The following is a 21,485-nucleotide window of genomic DNA, read 5'->3' as shown; positions in this document are numbered from 1 at the left end:
CAGCCACTGCACTCCAGTCTGGGTGACAGAGTGAGACTCCAACTCAAAAAAAAAAAGCAGCACCCAGTACATAGTTAAAGCTCAGTGAGTGTTTGTAATTTTTGTTACTACTGATTTAAAATGGTAGAAGAGAAAGGGGTCTGACCCACTTAAAAGGATGTGTGGAGTGAAGGAAGCCATATTTCTCGTGGAAGTGCTCCAAATCCCTGAGGTAGAAACAAATTGTGTGAATCTGGACCTTCTGTACCTCTGTTCAGAGCAGTTGAAAGCAAGTTGGAAAAACATGTGGCCTAAGTACAGAGCAATTTTTAGGAAAATTAGCTCTCGGCATGAATGGGACATTTACCCTGTTTCCTCTGAGAAGCAGCCTGGAACAGTCAATATCAAAACACACAGTAAAACAAGTGCTTAGACGAGTGGAGTTTATAATAGTTAGATACTAAGGATGGTACTTAACTTGTAACTTGGAGTTTATAACTTCCTTTATCCTCTGCTTTGAAGGTTACTCATGAAATCTAACAGTAATTCATTGCATGGCTTTCTTTTTTTTTTTTTTTTTTGACTTGGAGTCTCACTCTGTCGCCCAGACTGGAGTGCAGTGGCCGCTCCTGGCCACCGCAACCTCGCCTGCTGGGCTCTGGTGATCCTTCCGCCTCAGCCTTCCAAGTAGCTGGAATTACAGGCATGCACTACCACGCCCGGCTGGTTTTTTTGATTTATTGTAGAGATGAGGTCTCGCTGCCCAGGCGGGTCTCGAAACCGCAGACTCAGGCAATCCACTCACCTCAGCTTCCCAAAGGCGCGGGATTACAGGCTGAGCCACCGAGCCCGGCTCATTGCATGGCTTTCTTAGTGAATGTATATATTTTTAAAATATGGGGAGTACATTTTGTTTTCAATGTGTATTTCTCTCACTCATCTTTCCATGGACTTCAATTTAATTAACCCATTAGCACACAATTTATAAACCTTAAATTTATACAAGTATACACACCTGACATTTATCTGGATTATATTTGCAAGAACAAGAGAGTAGGACTTTATGGTTAACATAAAAATAGTTATCAGGCCAGGCATGATGGCTCATGCCTGTAATCCCAGCATTTTGAGAGGCCAAGGTAGGAGAATTGCTTGAGCCAAGGAGTTCGAGTTCAGCCTAGGCAACATAGCAAGACCTTGTCTCTAAAAAAAAAAAAAAAAAAAAAAAAAAAAAAAAAAAAAAATTTATAATAATAATAGTAAAATTAACCTGTCATGGTGGCACCCACCTGTAATCCCAGCTACCAAGGAGACTGAGGCAGGAGGATTACCTGAGCCCAGGAAGAGGAGGTTGCTTTGAGCCACGATTGTGCCACTGCACTCCAGCTTGGGCAACAGAGTAAGACCCCGACTCTAAAAAAATAATAGTAATAGTTATCAACGGGTAAAAAGTTTCAGTTATATGAGATAAATAAGTCCTACAGTCAACCACACCACACTGCAAAGGAAGCTGGGAAATATAGACATCAGTAAACACCAAAAGCATCTGCCATAGTGCACCTCTGGTTACCAAGGATCAATTTTCTTTTCTTTTTCCAAATGCAGAACGTGCCTACTCCTCCCCCAAAGGAAACAACCTTGAACTCCATCTGCTTGTTGCATTCAGTCAAATCCCAGGACTTCTGGGTTATGTGAAGCTCTCTGCATAACTCTGGTTGTGATCATCTCTTTGACCTATGAACCAAAAAGGAAGTGATCTAGGAACGAAACATACAAATCCTCTCTCTCTCTCTCTCTCTCTCTCTCTCTCTCTCTCTCACACACACACACACACACACACACACACACACACACACACACACACACACACTATGCAAAACACAGGAGAACCACAACACAAATCCCCATTTTAAAAAGGAATGGCCTGGAACGGCCTGGAAACACACAGCAGCCATTGATACCCAGGCTGGCCAGGCAGATGTAGTAAAGGCCCGCCCCCTTGTGGGTGGAGGAGGTTCTTGAGCTGGCCCTTGGTTCTGCGCTCCAGGGAATACTTTCTTGTCCACAGTGGCCACCAGCTCTTCCTTCTGAGAATATATCCTTGCCCATTGTTCCTGGTCATCTCCGAGGTGGGTGTGGAGGGGCTAGCCCTCCATGCAGGCCTATAGCTGGCCTCCTGCTAATGGAGGAAGTTGATTTTAGCCTTGTAAGCATCTCAGACTGGTAGGCTCCTGCAAACCATCAGGTGATAGTACACAATTTACACATGTAAGAGATCGATAGTTGAACCCCATAAATAGAGGGGAAAAAGGTAGATGCTCTCTTCCCATTCCTTTTTATTTCTGTTTATCATCTAGACATTCCTTTCCCGGGCTCATTGCCTTCTTGAAACACTTTTCCCAATGCAGTCAATAGTAGTCAGCACACACAACTAACCGTTTCTACCCATCCTTCTTCCCTAAAGCTACAGGGTTATTTAGCATATGTTGCCTCCAAAGTTGTAATAGATGTCAGGTTCACCAAATACCTTGCCACTGCAAAACATGAAACTTCACCTTTCCAGTCTCTGGTATCAATTCCCTATTCGGCCAATGCCACCAAGTTTAGGTTTCTGTTAGATTAGCATCCCATATCCATTACCAATTTTGGTGTTAGGAAAAGTAATGCTAATGCTGTGAAAAACATTTCTAAATCTTAGTGACTAATAAATACACACCTAAAACATAGTGAGGTGCTTAATTAACATTTGCTGAATAGATATATTATATATGTAAATAGATGCAGTCTATAATATATGCAAATAGGTTTTCTTTTAGTTGTATTAAATCTTTCACAATTAAGGAAATCCAAGTTCAAAGAAATTAAGTAATACATCCAAGGTCACCTAACTGGTCTGTGGTAGATTCAAGATCTGGAGCCTGCAGACCTCTTCTCAGTAGAAGACAGCGCAAAAATAGACATCTTTATCTGCAGACACAGAAAACAAAAAAAACCCTAAAACCTGATCTATTCCCTGCAGTTTTAGATTCTTTCTCTCTCTGCACAATTTCAGTCAGAGGTATTATCCTCTGTCTACAGCATAACAATAACTTTATGTGATGCAGATAATGTAGTAGAAAATAATCTATAATTTTTGAAATAATGAATAAGGATCGTTTCCCAGAACTTGTTTGAATAACTTTGCACAGTGAAAATACTTAACAGATTGTGCCCAAGTCAATATTTCTATTCTCTACCAAATGGTCCGTTTATTTAACTGATGTTTTGTGTTCATTTAGATTTTATTACGTCATAATCATTCATTAAAGTATGCCTGTCAAAGGCATACATTGTTCTGTCTTTACTTCTGGACAAGCTTTGACATATTAACCATTTCTAACGGGAACATACTCATCTATGCAAACCATGGTTGTCAAAACTGTAGATTGGTCCAAACATATGCGCTATTTTATTCATTCATTGTTTGATGAGCACCTATTATCTAGCAGTACTAAGCAAGATTGGTTTTGAGATGTACTATATTTTGAGACATAAAATACTTTTTTTTTTTTTTTGAGTTGGAGTCTCACTTGGTCGCCCAGACTGGAGTGCAGTGGCCGCTCCCGGCCACCGCAGCCTCGCCTGCTGGGCTCTGGCGATCCTTCCGCCTCAGCCTTCCCAGTAGCCGGAATTACAGGCATGTGCTACCATGCCCGGCTGATTTTTTGATTTATTGTAGAGATGAGGTCTTGCTGCCCAGGCGGGTCTCAAACCCGCGGGCTCAGGCAATCTACTCACCTCAGCCTCCCAAAGGCAAAGGCACGGGATTACAGGCTGAGCCACCGAGCCTGGCTATAAAATACTTTTTAAATCGCTATTTTTAGTTGACTACACTTTAAGTTGTCTATAATTTGAATTCACAAATGCTTGTGTGTGTGTGTGTGTGTGTGTGTGTGTGTGTGTGTGTTTAGTGGTAGTTGGGGAAAGGTAGTGAGAATAGTAAAATTTGTAACATTGACTACAGACAAAACGTCAGAAGACTTATTCAATTACATAGACAGACCCTGAAAATAAATATTTTTCTTCGTTTGTTATTCACATATAAGATGAAGTTTAAAATAAAGCCAATGTAAACAATATCATTTTAGGTATCCTCTCTCTTTATGAAAAAACTTGTACTATAATTTTAAATTTTCAATCTAATATATTAGAAACAAATTGCATAGAAATAATTCTGTTAGCAAAAGTGATATTTCAACACAATTTCACTAGTATCACTCTTCCGTAAGTTGGGGCATAAACTTTCCCACGTGTTTTTATTTTTTGTTTGTTTGTTTACAGTAAAATGATGCCCTTTGTCCTTTAGACATCTCTTTAAAAGGCAAAAGCAAATGGAAGCAATGTGACGAGACAAGCAATGAATAAAGGAGAGAAAAGAATGTTTAGATACCTGAGACCCTTGCTTTTCATTTGCCTCAGTCCGGGGTTTACAGAAGAACATTATCCACTCCTACTCGTTCCTAACTAGTGTATATATTAAGCTCTTTGAAATGTGAGCATTATGGGAAGGATCGCAGTTGCTTTAAATTATAGAAGTTGGCAAGTGCCTGGGAGAAGGAGTGGGAGGTTGTTTAAACTGAGAAAGACAGTTGCAAAACTTCGTACAACAGCATGAGCTCCAAGCTTCAAACGCATTCTCATGCTCAGACCAGCGTTTTATTCTTCATCAAGTGCTTTTTTGCATTGTTTTGGAGCAGCTTGAAATAATAAACCTATATTTCTGTTTTTAATTTTTTAATGGTTTCTAAATTCATGGGACAACCAAAGCAAGAAATCCTCATATTTTGGGGGAAAGTTTGATGCCAGCAATGCCCAGAAAAGGTAAGCTACCGTTTTCACAGCAGTTTTTCTCCTTCTCCCTCCTGTTTGGCCATTGTTTAAGTATATACTGTGAGAACTTAAGATAGCTACTTGCAAAGAAATGGGGGGAAACTATGTCAACAAATGATAAATCAAAGGTTAGAAAGCCTCAGCGGTAGTGCGTTCTCCTACTTTCTATCTGCTTGACGCATAAACCTCTGTGAAATGTCTTTCACTATATTTTTTTAAAAATGCCATTTATCTTAGAAAATGTGAGAGGGTCTTCAAAATCTCCAATCCCATGAGCCTAGAACTTGCCAGTGTGGTGACGGGCTAACTTATTGCCAAGGTCAGTTTATCTATGTTTTCTTATTCCGTTATATGCAACTCAACTTCCGGAGCTGGGATCTTTCTATTAACTCGGAAATCTTTCCCAAGGAAGATTTTAATATCATTCCAAAAATACTCTTAAATGCAGTTATTATGCCTTCTTATAAACTTGTTTTGCAGAATATGTTTTTGAAAGTTAAATAAATCATTTGACTTTTCCTTTGTAACGACATGGGAGGATTTTATAGAAATTATATATCCTGGGGGAAAAATACAGTTCATCTCAACATTTGTTAATTCAAGTCACAGATGGTTGACAATGTTATCTGAACAGGGTGTCTTTGCCTTCTCAGTTGTGTCTCATACACAGGTAGGAAGCAGAAAGACTAAGATATTTTCTTGTTTTTCTGCACATTGACCAGATGAGAAATATTTTGTGGTTTGAGGTGGAGAGGCATGCAAATGTGTGATGCATTATAGTCTATTTTTCTGAGAGAGTGTCTGCTATCAGTGTTCCCATCTTTCTAAGGCAGAATTCCAGGTGCAAAAAACTAGATGGTCACAGAAATCTGCACATTCTTTCCACAGACTAAGATTTTATCATAGCCCCACATTCATTCCTTCATGCACACATATGTGCTCACAGGCAGAGATTTTTAAATCCTGTGGATTTGATTGAGTTTGACTGGTCTGGGACATCTAGGTGACCTCAGTGTGCAAAACCCACTGGTACAGAAACATGAGCAGAAAAGCTGGTTAGACCTGGGTGGAGATGTGAGGGCTTCCCCAGGACTCTGTTCTCAGGCTGAGAGAACTCTCCTTTCTTGCTACATAGATCTTGCTCCATTTCTGGAATATTTTTTTCTTCTGTGTTAGATTTGGTTATATAAGGTGGACTATTGTGATTTCCCCTGCTTTGTGGAATCAGTGAAAGGAAAGGAATTAAGGTGAGAAGAAGCACACTAGCATAGAGAAAGCAAGAAGGCGCTTCAATCAGCTCATTGCATGGTGGTCAAGAGAAACCAGGAGTTGCCTCTCTCGTCCATAGTTGTTAGTGGAGTCAGTGACCCGTGACTGCCAATTCATTGTCCTTCTCGTTCCCGTATCTTCTCTTTATCCCTTCACTTGTATCTACACTTCCCCATAGAACATTAAGTTTGGGAGCGATGGTTCCGACAGACGAGATTATTACTACTGTCTCCTTCCCAGTCATCTCAGCCCATCCCCAGGCCAGTTGGAGAAGCCCCCCCCCATTCGGAGTGGGGTCTCCAGGGCCCCACCCATGACCTCATCGCAGGCAGCCGGAAAGCTGGGATGGCCAGCAGTTGCATGGCGCCTGAGTGTACCCTGGGGACGGGTGCGGCAGAGAAATGCACAGTGTGGCATGACGTGGCCGCTGAGGAGCCCAGTGCGGACTTCCCTTCGCGGCTCCATGGAGGCTGGCGGCATCTCTGGAAGCCAGACCCCGCCCCTGGGCCCCAGAAGGCCCCGAAAAGACAAAAACAAAAAGGCGATTAGGGTTGCTAATGGAGCCCAAGCCAGCTGACTCACGGAAGGCACAGTCACTGGGGGGCTTTGTAATGAAACCTGGACAGAGTCTTGGAAAGGACAGGTCAGGGTTGTCCCAAAAAGGGCGCTCGCTGATGAGAGAGGCCCAGTGTGACCTAATCAAGCCTCCTCTCCTCAGAGAAACTGGGAGAGAAAGGCAGGTTCTGCAAGGGACAGGGGAGGAGAGTGTTAACTAATGAACTGCCAGGAGTGGGGTAGGCATGCTTTCTGAATGGCTTCAGATGGGAACTAGGCTTAGCCCAGGTTTCAGGCCTCAAGTCTGTGAATATGAACCTAAAAGGCCCCAAGCACAGGGGTCAATGGCTGAGGGGCTAGGCAAGTGACACTGTTGTCATTCAACAAACCTTAACTGAGTGTCTGCCCTGTGAACGAACTGTCTTTGACAAAGACAGACCAAACGTTAACAGTGGAGGAAGTACGGCATGAACACAAAGAGGTGCTTTGCAGATCAGCCTGCTGAAATCAAAGACAGCTTCCCGTAGGGCTGCGTTTGAACTAGACCTTGGAGGATGAGTACAATGTCATGAGACAGCTAAGAGGCACAAGGGTATCTGGGCACAGGCCGGCCTGCGAAGGCACAGAGGGGTAAAGACCACCTCACCGTGTTCCATTTTCATAATGAAAGCTTAATGACTGTTAGCTATTCTTATTAACTAAATGCTGGTTTCTTTACTGCAGGACTTGTCACATGTTTTAGAGGTTAATGTGTCCTCTGACTCTCATGAGTGGGCTCTTAATTAGAATCTAATGTTTTCCAAACTCATTTGACCATGAAACAATTTTTCTCCCAAGGAGTATCACACAGACCATGGAATGCATGCTGGAAAATGGTGAAGTGTAAAGATGATCCCATAAACCAAGTAGCTTAGACATGGCAAGGCTTTATTTCCCAAATTGTCTTCTAAGGAACACCAGTTTCATGGGTCATTAAGAAGAAGATAACCAGAAGTATTTCCTGGTCAGGCAAATTTGGGAATGTTGAAAGCTGTGCGCCACAGTGCCACAGTGGATCAGAGCTCCAGCTTTGGGGTCACAAATGTCTGACTTCAAATCCCAGCTCAAATCCCTCATTGCCATGTGAACTTGGACCCATTCAGTCATCAGTTTTTTCATCTGTTAAATGAAGATAGTAATCATAAGCATCTTCTAGGGGCATTCTGAGGATTAAATTAGAAAGTCCATGTAAGGGCCTATTATCAAAGTGCCTGACATAATGAGAGCTTAATGAATGTTAGTCATTCTTATTAGCTATTAAATGCTGATTTCTTTACTGCAGGACTTGTCACATGTGTTAGTTGGTTAATGTGTCCTCTGACTCCCATGAGTGGACTATTAATTAGAATCTGATGTCTTCCAAACTCATTTGACCATGAAACAATTTTTCTCCCAAGGGGTATAACACAGACCATGGAATGCACACTGTAAGATGGTGAGACCGAGTTTGCCTGGTGAGTTGAACTCACACGTCCTTCAAGCGCATGGCGTTTCTCAAGACTTAATTAAAGTTTACCAATTCCTACCCGTCACTTCACAAGTTGTCTTTCAGATTTGTATGAAATAGAGGCCCAAAACCTTGGAGTCTCAGAAAATAAACTTTCTTAAAGAAAAAAAAAAGATTGTCAGGTTTTAGAAAGAAAAGTGGCAGCAAAGCCAACACTTGTCAGGATACTCACACTTGAAAAGTTAACCTTTTCCTAAATTTGGGACCCTACTATGTAGAGCACAATGCAATAGGGACAAGCTAGATGCAAACAAGATCCTACCTTCAAGGAGTTATCAAATGGAGAAACAAGACATGCGCTCCAGTATCTAAAATGCAAAATTAGATATTACAAGTCAGATTCTAAGAGAGGCTCAAAGTGAATGGGAACTCAAAGAAAAGGAGATCCCACGTCCCTGGAATCATAGGGGTTATCAGTTATGTTCTTGGACATTTACCATTTACAAGAAACCGTGCTGAGTACTTTACAATAAGATTCACCCATGTATATCTTACAAACAGTCCACAAGGTGTGTATGGACTTCCCTATTTTACAGATGAGAAAACTGAGACTCAGAGAAGTTCAAACTTCCTGGAGTCTTCCAGGACTTTCGTAGCAGAGTAAGGTCTCAAGCTCAGGTCCATGTGGTGCTCTGTATCCCTCACCCAGGAAGACTTCCCGAAGGAGGTAACATGCAATCTGGCCTTGGAGGCTAGGTGAGGATTGGTGAGAGGGCATTTCAGGCAGAAAGAGGAGAGAACAGTGTGGGGAGTAGCAGGAAAGCTGCTCAGTAGACAAAGTGCATGCACAGAGAGAAGACGAGCTTCGAAAAACTTGGTTGGAATCAGATCACAGAATTCGATCACCAGGTTCCAAACCACAAAGTTTAGATTTTTTTTTTTAATGTAGCAATCATTTAAAATTTGTAAACAAGAAAGTAGCATGATGAAAACAATGATTTAGGATAATTGATCAGTGCGCAGCAGGGACAGAGACTACACTTCTGGTTAGGAAGCTAGATTTATCAGGCAAGATATAGCGGCAGCCACTGCTCACACAGCAGTTGGGGAGTGAGGTGTGCATTCGGCCTGGTGTCCACCAACCCTTTGACCATCTCAATAGTCTTTTAAATTAACAGCCCTGCGGTCTCACTAAGTTCAGGTTGCACGCGGGACTCAGTTTAAGCCCTGTAAAACAGAAGAGGGTAGAGAGTGAGAGGAGTAGGAAAGGCTAGTTGACTTTGAGGGCTCTCTCGGTTCTCAGACTTCGTGAAGAAGATTTTAAGCACTTTTATTGGAAATCGTTAACTATACAGTTCCTCATTCAATCACCAGGTTCCAAACCTCTCCTTCATATCAAGCGGGCATATTTCCAAAAGAACTTTAGGGTCTACAAAGTTTTATGAGTTTACGGCTACAGAAATGACATAATAATGGTACTGGCACACAATGATTAGGGGAGGGTGCACTTTAATGTATCCCTTCAGGAGAAACATTTATTCATCCTTCTGGCTGTCTGCCTTTTGCAAAATTCAATTGTCTATTTCTCATGACTGAGAACTCTCACTGCAGTTTGTAACACATCAGGATCTTGTAATACTTTGAATGATAGTTTCTCATGTACGTGTCTTGCGATGTCCTGCAGCTCCCAAACAGGCCATGTGCTTTTAGAGGGATTCATTTAGCTTTAGATCCTCTAATGCCTCACAACTACGGCAGCTCGGAATCTTCATTTATAAACACAGGTTTGTAAGAAATCTCACAATTCTTTATTTCTCTGAATTCAACTTAAATCTAATTCTAAGAGTCCGTGCCCACGGGACTTTAGTTTCTGGAATCATTGAGGCTCTGACCTCTACCACCTCTAACACCAGGGTCAGACAAAAGTCCTGGGAGGTATTGCTCTACACCAATTATGCTCATGCTTGAAAACTGCCTATTTCTTTGAAGTCCGTGGATCCTACTTCCAAACTCTGCTTGGGGACTAGGAATCATTATCAAGGCCAGGAACCTGGTGTCTGAGCAGTGCCAGGCAGCCTGCCCCTCTGAGATCTGGCCATGCAGGGTGAGCATTTTCACTTCTCACAGATACACCAACCCCACCTTCCCAGGTCTGGGAAAGTCTCTCATGGTAAGTCCTTCGTTCCCCTCTCCCCAGCATATTCTCTTGGGTTTAGACCATTCTGAAAAGAAAAGAAGAAATGTTATTTTCAAGAAAGTTCTTCTTTCTGCTCTGAAGCAAGGACATACAAAAGGCTGGGCAGCACTTGAAATGATGAGGTAGAGAGCACACAAATTAATATTTCAGTAAGTTATTCTGTCATCCTCCCAACAGGTGTCCAATAATTGAAATAGGGGCCCAAAAGATGATAAAATAGCTTCTTCAAAGTTACTCAGTTTGCCATCAGAAGAGCTATATATTATGATCAGATCAGATTGGTAGTGTCTTTTATTAAGTGTACTGTGTAAGTGCACTATAGCATACTTTGTGCCCATACTTTATATATATTGTTTCCTTGTTCCCATTTTTAGATAAGGACAAATGACTAGCTCACCTAAGATCCCACAAACACCAAGAGATGAAGCAGGTGCTTAAACTCACGTTCTGTCTCCAAGACCCACACCCTTTCCATGTTGCCACAAGGACTCCCAGAAAGGATCCCTTATTCTTCATTTAGCTCTATTCTTGACTGATGCTTCAGTGACCATTTCCAATTAAAATTTATTCTAAGCGGAGATCTGTTCAATGAAGAATTCTTTTGCATCATAAACATGGTGTGGCTTTGCTTGATATAGTATTAACCCAAAGAATGGTTTATTAACCGATCTCATCACTCAGCTGCAAGGTTGTGGGGTGGGGCAAGTAGGGCTCTGGGGGGAAGGGAGATTCAATCCTATTTGGAAGGTACAGCACTTTGTCAAATGTCTCAGGGTTAGAAAGAAGAGAGCTCAAAGGCCAATGTATATTTGTCTTCTGCCCCCAAGTCAAGGGAAGAAAATTGGTTCTAAAAAATGAAAGGATAGTTATAGAATAGTATTAAACATTGACAACTTAGAGCCTTTGTGTGCTACCAGTAGCATAAAACCATAGTTAATGTAATTCCCATGAAACATCCTACCAGACCAACTCTGACAATATTTGTGAGCTGTCACTAAAGTATTCACTGGTAGCCCTGCCAACAGCTAATATTCCCCCAAACAACATACTCTATTAAATTGGTAAGTGATTTTTTTTTTAGTTTCTTTCTTGTACCATTAATTTATTTAAAAAATATTTTTAGGAGTAATGTTTATCCCATTCCACTCTAAAAATCTAATTTGACACCAGTGGAATTAAGGGATTATTTGAATGTATCAGAGTTACCAACCCATTATGTCTCCATCAATTTCCTCGATCATTAGCATATCCTCCTTTCTTTCTTGATAAAGATCATATTCCTTGGCCTGGTCCCAGGGGGCATTTGAAGAATCTGCCTGTTTCTCTACCAGGCTCCCCCACATACCCCACAATGATGCACAGTGAACTCTTCACCATTTCTCAGGCACCCTTCTTTTCTGTGTAACTTGGATCTAAAGAATCTGAGTCCATTCCCTTGACTTTGCATGAATTATTTTGAACTATGTAAAATTACTGACCTTCAGTTATTTTGTTACCTACCCAAAAATGGCAACTTTATACAATGTCAATATAATCTGGAGATGTAAAGAAAGACTCTCATTTCTTGCAATTTATTCGCCAGCCTCTTAAACATTAAAAAAATGTGTTAAATGCCCTCCTGTTTGTCCATTCAGTTGAGATAGAATAGTGTCTAAATAGACTTTTAGAATGTATCCTAGCTACAGATCTCACCCTCAGCTTCAATGCCAGCAGCATCAAAACACTTAGTAAGATTGTCCTCTCCATTGAAAGATCCCTGGTCTCCAGAAAGTTCTTTAGTATGCCAAAATCTGGTCCTTTTTAACAACTCTCTATTGGTTCTCATTCTGCTGTTAGAAGTCACAAGCAAAAGTCCTCTTTCTCATATTAAATCCTCCAAGACTGTCATTATCGCCTTCCTCACCCTCTTCCCAGTCTTCCTACACTAACAAGGAGGACTTTTCCCCAGACACCTTGTGGTTCACCTAGGATACACATGCCCCTCTTGAAACAGACATTCAGATTTGATCACCAGATTCCAGATGACTTTCACACCTTTTGCCAACACTATATGGATATTCTGGGATGGAGAGTGGCTGCCTGAAGCCCTGTACTGAGAAGGAATCTGAACTTAGTTTGGATTTAGCAAGAAGGTATGTAGAGTTCAATTAGTGATGTCTAAAGGAGAATCAGGAATTTGTCAGGGCTGCTCTAACTACCACTCTGGATATTGTCTGTCAGCCCAGAGTATTGGGGAACTATTGTTGTCTCTGATTTAAATATTCTATTGTCCTTAATGCTAAATTTGCATCAGCTTTGCTAGTAAGCCCATCTCATAAAAATACCAACTAAGACATTCGGATTATTTCTTAAACTTAGTTGCAGTAAAGCCTGTTTTCATCTGTACTATGGTACTGCCTTTCTTCACAGTTAACTAAAAAATAGTTAAAAATCTGGAATTAAGATCTCTTTGTATGCCTGTTTTAGCTCTAACCCTTTCTTATTGTGTGACTGTGGGTGAGCTACTTGCACTCTCTGAGCTTCTGTTTGGTCATTTTTGAAAATGGGAATTGGAAGTAGTGGGAAGCCACCTGGGGAAAGCAGGGGCAGGAGTGGCAGTAGTAGGAAACTGCTGGGGGGGCACACCTTGTCAACAAGGGCACCTTGCATAATGAACATTTGTATGCCTAATCCTGAATTGTACCCCACATATTTAAAATAAAAAATATACGAAAGGGCCGGGCTCAGTGGCTCACCCTGCCATCCCAGCACTTTGGGAGGCCGAGGCGAGTGGATTGCCTAAGCCCACAGGTTCGAGACCAGCCCTGGCAACTTGGCGAGACCTCGTCTATACAATACGTCAAAAATTAGCCAGGCATGGTAGCGCGCGCCTGTAGTTACAGTCACTTGGAAGGCTGAGGCGGAAGGATCACCGGAGCCCAGCAGGTCAACCCTGGGGTGGCCGTGAGTGTGGCACTGCCCTCCAGCCTGGGCAACGGAGTAAGACTACAACTCAAGAAAAAAAAAATACACGCACACACATACAAACACACACAGAGACACAAGGAAAAAAATGAAATCACATATAACTACTCCATTGGACTCATAGGAGGTATTAAATAAGGTTTATGTAAGAAAAAATATGCTAGTTAGAAAGTAAACTACAAATGCTAGTTATTTTAGGAGGCTGATCCTGCTTGCTGACCAGCAAACTTTCCCTTTGCTTCTTTGTTATGAGGAATTTCTTTGCTCTGGACAAATTGACACTTAGTGGGGAATTAAAAACAAAAGTACGAGTAAAAGGAATGAAAACACACTATAGACACTTAGTGAGCAGACATGTATGTGGGTATAAACAGGTCGAAGGAGAGGGTTTCAGCCGAAAGGAAAGTATTTCCACGATGTTGTCCAACAGGCAAAACCCAGACTGGCTCTCGCTGGCACATGTTGATTATTCAAGGCCTGGAATGTTTGGTTCTGAATGATTTGTCCTCACCATTTGCTCACACGATTCTACATTGCTGCCCTCGAGCCTGTGCTAACATCTCTCAGGGATGTGCTACGAGCAAGACATGAGCGCAGCACAAGACAATACACTTAACCAAGGCTACCATTCTAAATCCACAGACCAAGAAGGAAATGCACAGGAGTGCAGAGACCCCAGAGACGCAGGGCTGTATGTGCCACCTGAAGCGAGTGGTCCCCACCACCCCAACATATCATTTTTGTGAGGCAACATGGCCCTTGGTGCCCTATTTTCTATTTTCTTATTTTTTTTTAAGAGAATTCATATATATAGATATTGGTATGTAAAATAACCCTATTTTAAAATTTTTGCCATGTTTTTAACTTGTAGACATGTTTCATATGGTTTACCCAGTATAATCTGATGTAAAAAGAGTTCCCATTTTCTTGCTATGTGAAAAATCTCTCTGCCATTCGACAACCATGTCCTGAACACACGTGCACATTGTCCCCCAGTCACACCAGGTAGCAGAACACAATCTTGGCACGGAAGGTACTGTTGTAGGTAAACCCTCATTCTATCCTCCCAGTACCCCTAAGGTTGGTACTAGGTTTATCCCTATTTACAAATGAGAGCCAAAGTTTTGCCATTGGTTAGAAGTGACATATACGGGCTCAAGCCTGTCATCCCAGCACTTTGGGGGACCGAGGCGATAGGATTGCCTGAGCCCATGGGTTCAAGACCAGTCTGTGTTACATAGTGAGACCTAGTCTCTACAATAAATCAAAAAATTAGCCTGGCATAGAAGTATGCACCTATAGTTTGGCTTGTACTTGGAAGGCTGAGGCGGAAGGATCGCAGGAGCCCAGCAAGTTGATGCTGGGGTAGCCGTGAGTGTGCCACTGCACTCCAGCCTGGGTGACAGAGCGAAACTCCAATTCAGAAAAAAAAAGTGACATATACATAAATGAAAATACAATCTCCTTGCCCACAGAACTGGTGTATTTGTGTCTCTTGCCACACAGAACTGGAGGAAGAAATATAAGATGTATGTTGCTGCCACCTCCCCCTGGAGTGGGGCAAATTGGGGTGAACGATGGTTCTTCTGGTCCTTCTTGGTAACTTGAAATCTTAATATCCTCTTGCATCTTCTGTGGAGAATCTAAAATCTTTTTCTCTCTCCTCATTCGTTTCATAGTCTCACTTCCCCCTCAAGTCTAAATTTTTTGTTTGTTTGTGTTTATACTTTATTTCTTGCAGTGTGTATGTATGTGTGTATGTATGTCTGTATCTCTATCCAGAGAGAGAGAGAGAGAGAGAGAGAGAGACAGAGTGAGAGAGAGAACTGAAGTACCTAGCACAATGTCTGGGACATAGCAGAAACACCTTAAACGTCAGTTGACTTTTTCTATACAGGATTTGAGGCAAAAAGAAAAAAAAAATGTCCAAAACAAAGAAAGCGATTTGAATGGAAACAGAAAATCAAAGCCATGACATGAAGAGGAGAAGGAGGACAAAGAAAATATGTTGAACCACAAGGACCAATTTGGTTACTATGATTGCGTGTGAAATTTCATTTCCCGGCAGCCAGACTCAGAGACTTTGAGATGGAAAGTGACCCGTGTATTCTCTGTTGTGCTCAGGGTGAAGGACCAAAGCAGGGAAAAGGAATTCCTTTCCTTTTGCCCTGACACAGGTCCTGATGTGGAGCAAATGTTTTTCCCCATATCTCAGTTTTATTTTCGGCAATCCATTAATTTCTCACTGAACATTCACTGCTGTCTTGTGGCAAAACGTTCCTCAAATCCTGTTTAGAATGTTTTCTGTGTGTGTGTAGTAGAGAATACAAGTCTTGTAATGAAGGCAATTTATAGTTGAAGCTGTGGCCAGGGTGTTACCAAAGGAAATCTGTAACTCTTGGTCAATCAGAAAGTTCACCAAATAGGGGAAGAATCAAGCTACAGCTGGGTGGTCACAAGAGAAAAATATCAGATAAAGAAGGAAGGGAGGGAGAAGGGAGAGAGAGAGGAAGAGAGGGAAGGAGGGAGGGAGAGAAGTTTTTCCAAATCTTTTTCCACTTTTCCCTAAAGATACTCCTTTTCCTTACCCTGTACTCTCTTGTATCACTATTGCCTTCTCTTTGAAACCTGCAAATGAATCTCCATCTTCATCCCTGGCCACTGGAAATCTAGCCCCTGTATCCAACACTTCCTCCTGAACATAGAAATTTAGCCATCACCACAAATTCTGTTTTGTAATGAACTCAGTCATTCCCCCAGAATACAAGCAGTAACCAGTTAGTGACTAAACTGTCATTACTGTATTAGACTCCAGACACCACGTGCTCATAGGACCATTGTCAAGCTGAACCAGAAACAGTTTGGGTGACCTAGACGATGAAAGCTATTGAAAACAAAGCCCACGAAGAACAGTCACAGGACCTCAGGCCCTGGAGAAAGGGAAACTACTGGGAGAAAGGAGACTGATTTCAGGGATTCAAATATCCTATTTGAGTAAAACTTCTTTTTTTGTTGTTATTTAGTTTTTATTTCTCTGCAATCCAACTAGACGTGGAAGGGAATAAGGAAAATATGGAACCCAAAGAATTGTAGTGAGAGCACAAAGATTATAGAGATACTGCGAGCAAATGGAATGAAGGGGGTGCTCTCCTGCACTACAAAAGGAATGATCTGGCAGTTTAAGATAAAACAAGTCAAATTTATTAGAGTTGTCCACAGTCAGCAAAGGTGATCTTCTTGCTGGTCTTGCCATTCTTGGACCCAAAGCCCTCCATGGCTTGCACAACATTCATGCCCTCTTTCACCATGCCAAAAACCACATGCTTGCCATCCAACCATTCAGTGTTAGTAGTGCAGATGAAAAACTTGAAACCATTTTTGTTGGGTCCAGCATTTGCCATGGACAAGATGCCACGACCTGTGTGCTTCAAGACGAAGTTCTCATCATCGAATTTCTCCCCATAAATGGACTTGCCGACAGTGCCATTATGGCATGTAAAGTCACCACCCTGGCACATAAACCCTGGAATAATTCTGTGAAAGCAGGAACCCTTATAACCAAATCCTTTCTCTCCAGTGCTCTGAGCATGAAAGTTTTCTGCGGTCTTTGGAACTTTGTCTGCAAACAGTTCGAAAGAGACATGGCCCAAGGTCTCCCTATTGACAGTGATGTCAAAGAACAAGGTGGGGTTGACCATGGCTGATGGGAAAAGACTCAAGGCAGCAACATCTGCAAATTGCGAGTAAAGCTTCTGAAGTAATTTCTCAAGATTTAGCGTTAATTACTCAGGATTCTAATCCTTAAAGGTAGCAGAATGAAGGCTGGGTATGAAGTCAGAACTGACTGGCTTAACATAGCTCTGTCATTTTCCAGGCTTGTACCCTCGGGCAACTTCTCACCTCCATTTCCCTGCTATAAAAAATGAGAATAATAGTGTCCATCTTATTAAAGTTATTGTGAGGATTAAACAAGATAATATAGTAGTGCTCTCTGAATCATAGTTACTATTAAAAATTTCTGTTTCTGGGCCAGGAGTGGTAGTTCACATCTGTAATCCCAGAGCTTTGGAAGGCCTAGGACAGAGGATTGCTTGAGCCCAGGAATTCGAGCCCAGCCTGTGCAACAAAGTAAGACTCCGAGCTCTACACACACACACACACACACACACACACACACACACACAGAGACAAATTTTCCAGGGGTGATTCTGTACTCCCAGCTACTCAGGAGGCTGAGGCAGGAGGATCACTTGAGCTCAGGAGTTCAAGGGTGCAGTGAGCCATAATCCATGATTGTGCCACTAAACTTCAGCCTGGGTGACAGAGTGAAACTTTGTCTCAAAAAAAAAAGATCTGTTTCTTCCATGGGAATATAATAAAAGAGAAAGCATTAGATATGCACAGTATTATTTGACTCATAAAACATGTTTTTTTCTTTCATTTTTCCTTCCTTTCATCCTTCCGTCCTTCCTCCCTTTTCACCTCCCCCGTCGCCATCCAGCATGAACATGCACTCGATAAGCTTTCTAATTAAACAAAAATGTTAGTTTTCCCTTAACAACACCATAGCAACAACTGCAACTATAAATTGCCTTAATTATAAGATTTGCATCTTTTACTACTCAAAACAATATTCTAAATAGGATTTGAGTGAGCATTGAAAGGGATTCAGAAGTGTTTGGCAAGTGGAAGAAACAGAGCATTGCAAGATTACATACATACACAAAGGAGAGTGGGAGTTTTAGCTGTGGTTCTCAACTCTAGCTGCACCCTGATGATCAACCACAGTAAAGTTCCAAAGCCTAGGCTGTACCCAAGACTATTTCATTAGAACTACTGGAGGTGAGATCCAGTTAGAAATCATTTTTTAAAGCTCCCAGCGTGATTCTAACGGGAAGCTGAGGTAGAGAATCATGATTTTAGAAGCAGTAGCCAGTGGAATGGGAAACTGAAGAGATGATATAGCTATATGCTGTATGCATGGTGTAAAGATGTCTATAACTTTCTAAACTCTACAGAGGCCTTTCAGGAGATCTGAGAAAAAGGAAGTAATGAGTGGTTAGGGAGAGTCTACACTAATTGTAGCTTAATCCTTCAACAAACATGGTAGAATCTGGAAGGGAAGCGAGTTGAGGAGTTGGCAAAGGCACTATGATTTATTAGAATGTAATTTCTTTTTAGAATGTGAAAGACCTATCCGTGTTTGACTGACCATATCTTTTAAGTGTGCAAATTAAATTTTGGAGAATGCTGAGAAATAGATTTTTATCCAATAGGTTTCATCTTGATGAATTCAGATTTATCAGAGGATCTTGAACAAATATGCCCTCTGCTTTACACCTCACCACTCAGTTCGTGTTAACTACCACTATCCACTGTATCAAATGTCACTTGAGTACCTCTCTTTATTCACACAGAAATCCTATAAAACAGCTGCCTCCCATTTCATGACAAGGAAATTTTTCAAATGAGGAAATGAGACTCAGAGAGATTCAGAAATTTACCCAGAGTCATTAAGTGGCAAAACCAGGATTCAAGCATGGATCTGTATGACCCCAAAGCCCACAGTCTTTTCACTCTGCCACTGTAGGTACACAGCATAAATTTTATCTCTGGAGAGCTGCATACTTTCTTTCAAATCTGTAAAATGAAAAAATCCGTGCTCTGAAAGATAATGTCCCAATACCGCCTCTGAATGAACAGTGAAGACATATCAGAGGCTGCAGCTACAACATTGGACTGCAGAAGAGCTTGAGCGAGATATAAGGCATTCCAGAGACTGCTGAGTGAGGGGACACGAGGTCTTTGTCATCGTTGACATGGACACCTAAGGAGGTAGTAGGGAAACAGCCAGAATCAGGATTGTACATAACTGACCCTCATCAGAAAATGCAGCATCCTAAGCCATGGGTAGTTGAGGTCTGGATAGGAATGGCCACTCTCGGCACTGTTTCTCCCCACCATCTGCCTCATTTGTTCCTCCTTCCCTAGACATGCAGTCTTGGCTGGTTTTTGTCTGCCAAATCATCCCACACACATTAGCTCATTTGGCCATCTTCTTTTGCTGAAATCAAATCTCTACATCCTAGATTACTCCTGAAAACTAATTAGTGTCCATTTGCAAGCAATATTTTCCTCCCGATATACCCAGGTATATATATGAGTCCGGGGTGCTTCTTTGATTTCTGGAGCATTAGCTCAAAGAGAATGAAATCTAATAAAAAAATTACAGTGTTCACTCCAAATAGCCTGCATGATCTGTGTCAATGAGATAACTTCCATTTGGTCTGCAGACTGTAGATTAATATGAGTTAGTTATGCTTTGCACTGAAACGGGGGAGTAGGCAAAAATCACTTTTCCTTCCAATGAAAATGCCTCGAGCCCTGGAAATTGCTGATGCAATGGCCATTTGAAAGAGCCAGCAACATTTCTTGTTGCCTTTTTATAAAATATTTTAACATCATATTTTAAAAGAAACTAGCCCACGAGTTCATTCCAGGACAAGTTTTAGATTCTTTGAGAATAAAGTTGGGTCAGACCATAACAGAGGCTGTTTAGTTCGGACAGACAAATTGCCAACATGTCCATAAAAGGGAGGGTTGGCCGAACGTTTTTCTTTCAGTTCATATTTTCAGATTTTCTTCAAAAATTAGTCTAACAAAAATCTGAGAGGAATCATGTGACACACCCATAAAATATAAACACCTCAAATATAGCTTGTGTCTCAGACCAAATCAGTCCATGGAGCTTGTGTTAATTTGTACAAGGTTGTTTCTGTGATAATTGATTATAAAAGCCGTCAGAAGAAAGGAAAGAAAGGAAGAGTGTCTGGCTTGTGCCCTGGGTCCTAGCTAGGTGCTGGACAGACTATCTCATTTGATCTTTCCAATTCCCTCTTGAGGTTGGTGTTTTTCCCATTTTACCAAGAAAGCAAGAGAAGGTGAGGAAAATGAAAGAACTGGACAACATGACAAGTGTGTGGGGCAAGATACGAGTTGGAAAATGAGACAGAAACTTATTTATTTATTTATTTATTTTAAAGATGTGGGATACAGTTCAAGATTAGGCATACAAGTGGGTAAAGTTTGGGCCTCCCTTTATTCCTCACTTTTCCTGATTTGAGATTAGGTACCCTTATTAATGTTATGTGACCCCTCCTTCCCTGGCAGTTTCCAGCTACTGCCAATACCTTTCTTATAGCATTATGGCAAAATTTTCAGGGTCTGCTTATGAGTGAGAACATGTAGTACTCAGTTCTTTGTTTCTGTGATACATCACTGAGTATTATAGACTCTAAATTCATCCAAGTTGCTGCTAAGTTCATAATTTTGCTCTTCTTTATGGCTGCATAATACTCCATCGTCTTTATATACCACAGTTTTTTCATTCAGTCCAGTATCAACGGGCAACAGGATTGGTCCATATTTTTGCGATTGTGAACAGTGCTGCAATAAACATGCATGTGCAGGTATCTTTTTTGTAGAGTGATTTAAGTTCCTCCAGGTATATTTCCAGAATTGGGATTCTGGGGTGGTATGGAAGGTCAATTTCTAGTTCTTTTAGGAATCGCCACACTTTTCCATACAGGTTGAACTAGTTTGCATTCCCACCACCAGTGTAAAAGGGTTCTCTTTTCTCTGCATCCTCGCCAGCATCTGTTGTTTTTTGTTTTATTGATGATGGCCATTCTTACTGGAGTTACATGGTATCTCATTGTGGTTTTGATTTGCATTTCTCTATTGATGAGTGAGGCTGAGCATTTTTTCATGTATCTGTTGGCTGCTCGAATGTCTTCTTTTGAGAAGTGAGTTGGGAACTTGTAATTGTCCAAAATGCATTTGAATGAATGAATGGATCTCAGAAGGTAACAAAAAAGAAATATATTATACAATGAATCTATAGGCCCTGATTCTTTCTAACCCTTGAAAGCTGGAAGGAGATATCTTGTGGGAATCTAAAACTTCAGTCAAAGCACACCAAGTGTTTGTGGATCTCTGTGAAGAGGCTTCACCTCCTTCTCCACAGCAGTTTTCGTGGAAGGCCAGCTGTGTGCATTTAATCCTCATCAAACCCTACTTTCCAACTAGAGGACATAAGGCTCAGAAGTCACAAACCTCACAGGAGAGAAGGTTCTTGAGGGAATGAAATACAGTTGAGAACAGGGA

At 41.4% G+C, this 21,485-nt stretch overlaps 2 protein-coding genes across 2 annotated transcripts in view; one reads left to right on the top strand and one right to left on the bottom strand.

Moving 5' to 3' along the window:
• Positions 1-4,567: 4,567 nt before the first annotated feature.
• Positions 4,568-21,485, top strand: part of C1QTNF7 (C1q and TNF related 7) — a 114,561-nt gene continuing 97,643 nt past the window's right edge. The window contains exon 1 of the mRNA XM_008067348.2: positions 4,568-4,839. Within this exon, the coding sequence (XP_008065539.1) occupies positions 4,818-4,839 (22 nt within the window). The 5' untranslated portion in view covers positions 4,568-4,817. The remainder of the gene's footprint in view (positions 4,840-21,485) is intronic.
• LOC110596484 (peptidyl-prolyl cis-trans isomerase A-like) lies at positions 16,523-17,017 on the bottom strand. The gene has a single exon (XM_021717241.1). It carries the CDS (start codon positions 17,015-17,017, stop codon positions 16,523-16,525), a length of 495 nt encoding a protein of 164 aa, XP_021572916.1.

Source organism: Carlito syrichta, unplaced genomic scaffold (genome assembly GCF_000164805.1).
Source record: "Carlito syrichta isolate Samal-C Ts95f unplaced genomic scaffold, Tarsius_syrichta-2.0.1 Scaffold309483, whole genome shotgun sequence".
In the NCBI taxonomy this organism is placed as follows: Eukaryota; Metazoa; Chordata; class Mammalia; order Primates; family Tarsiidae; genus Carlito; species Carlito syrichta.
The sequence above is the reverse complement of the archived record's forward strand: the minus strand, read 5'-3'. Positions and strand labels throughout refer to the sequence as shown.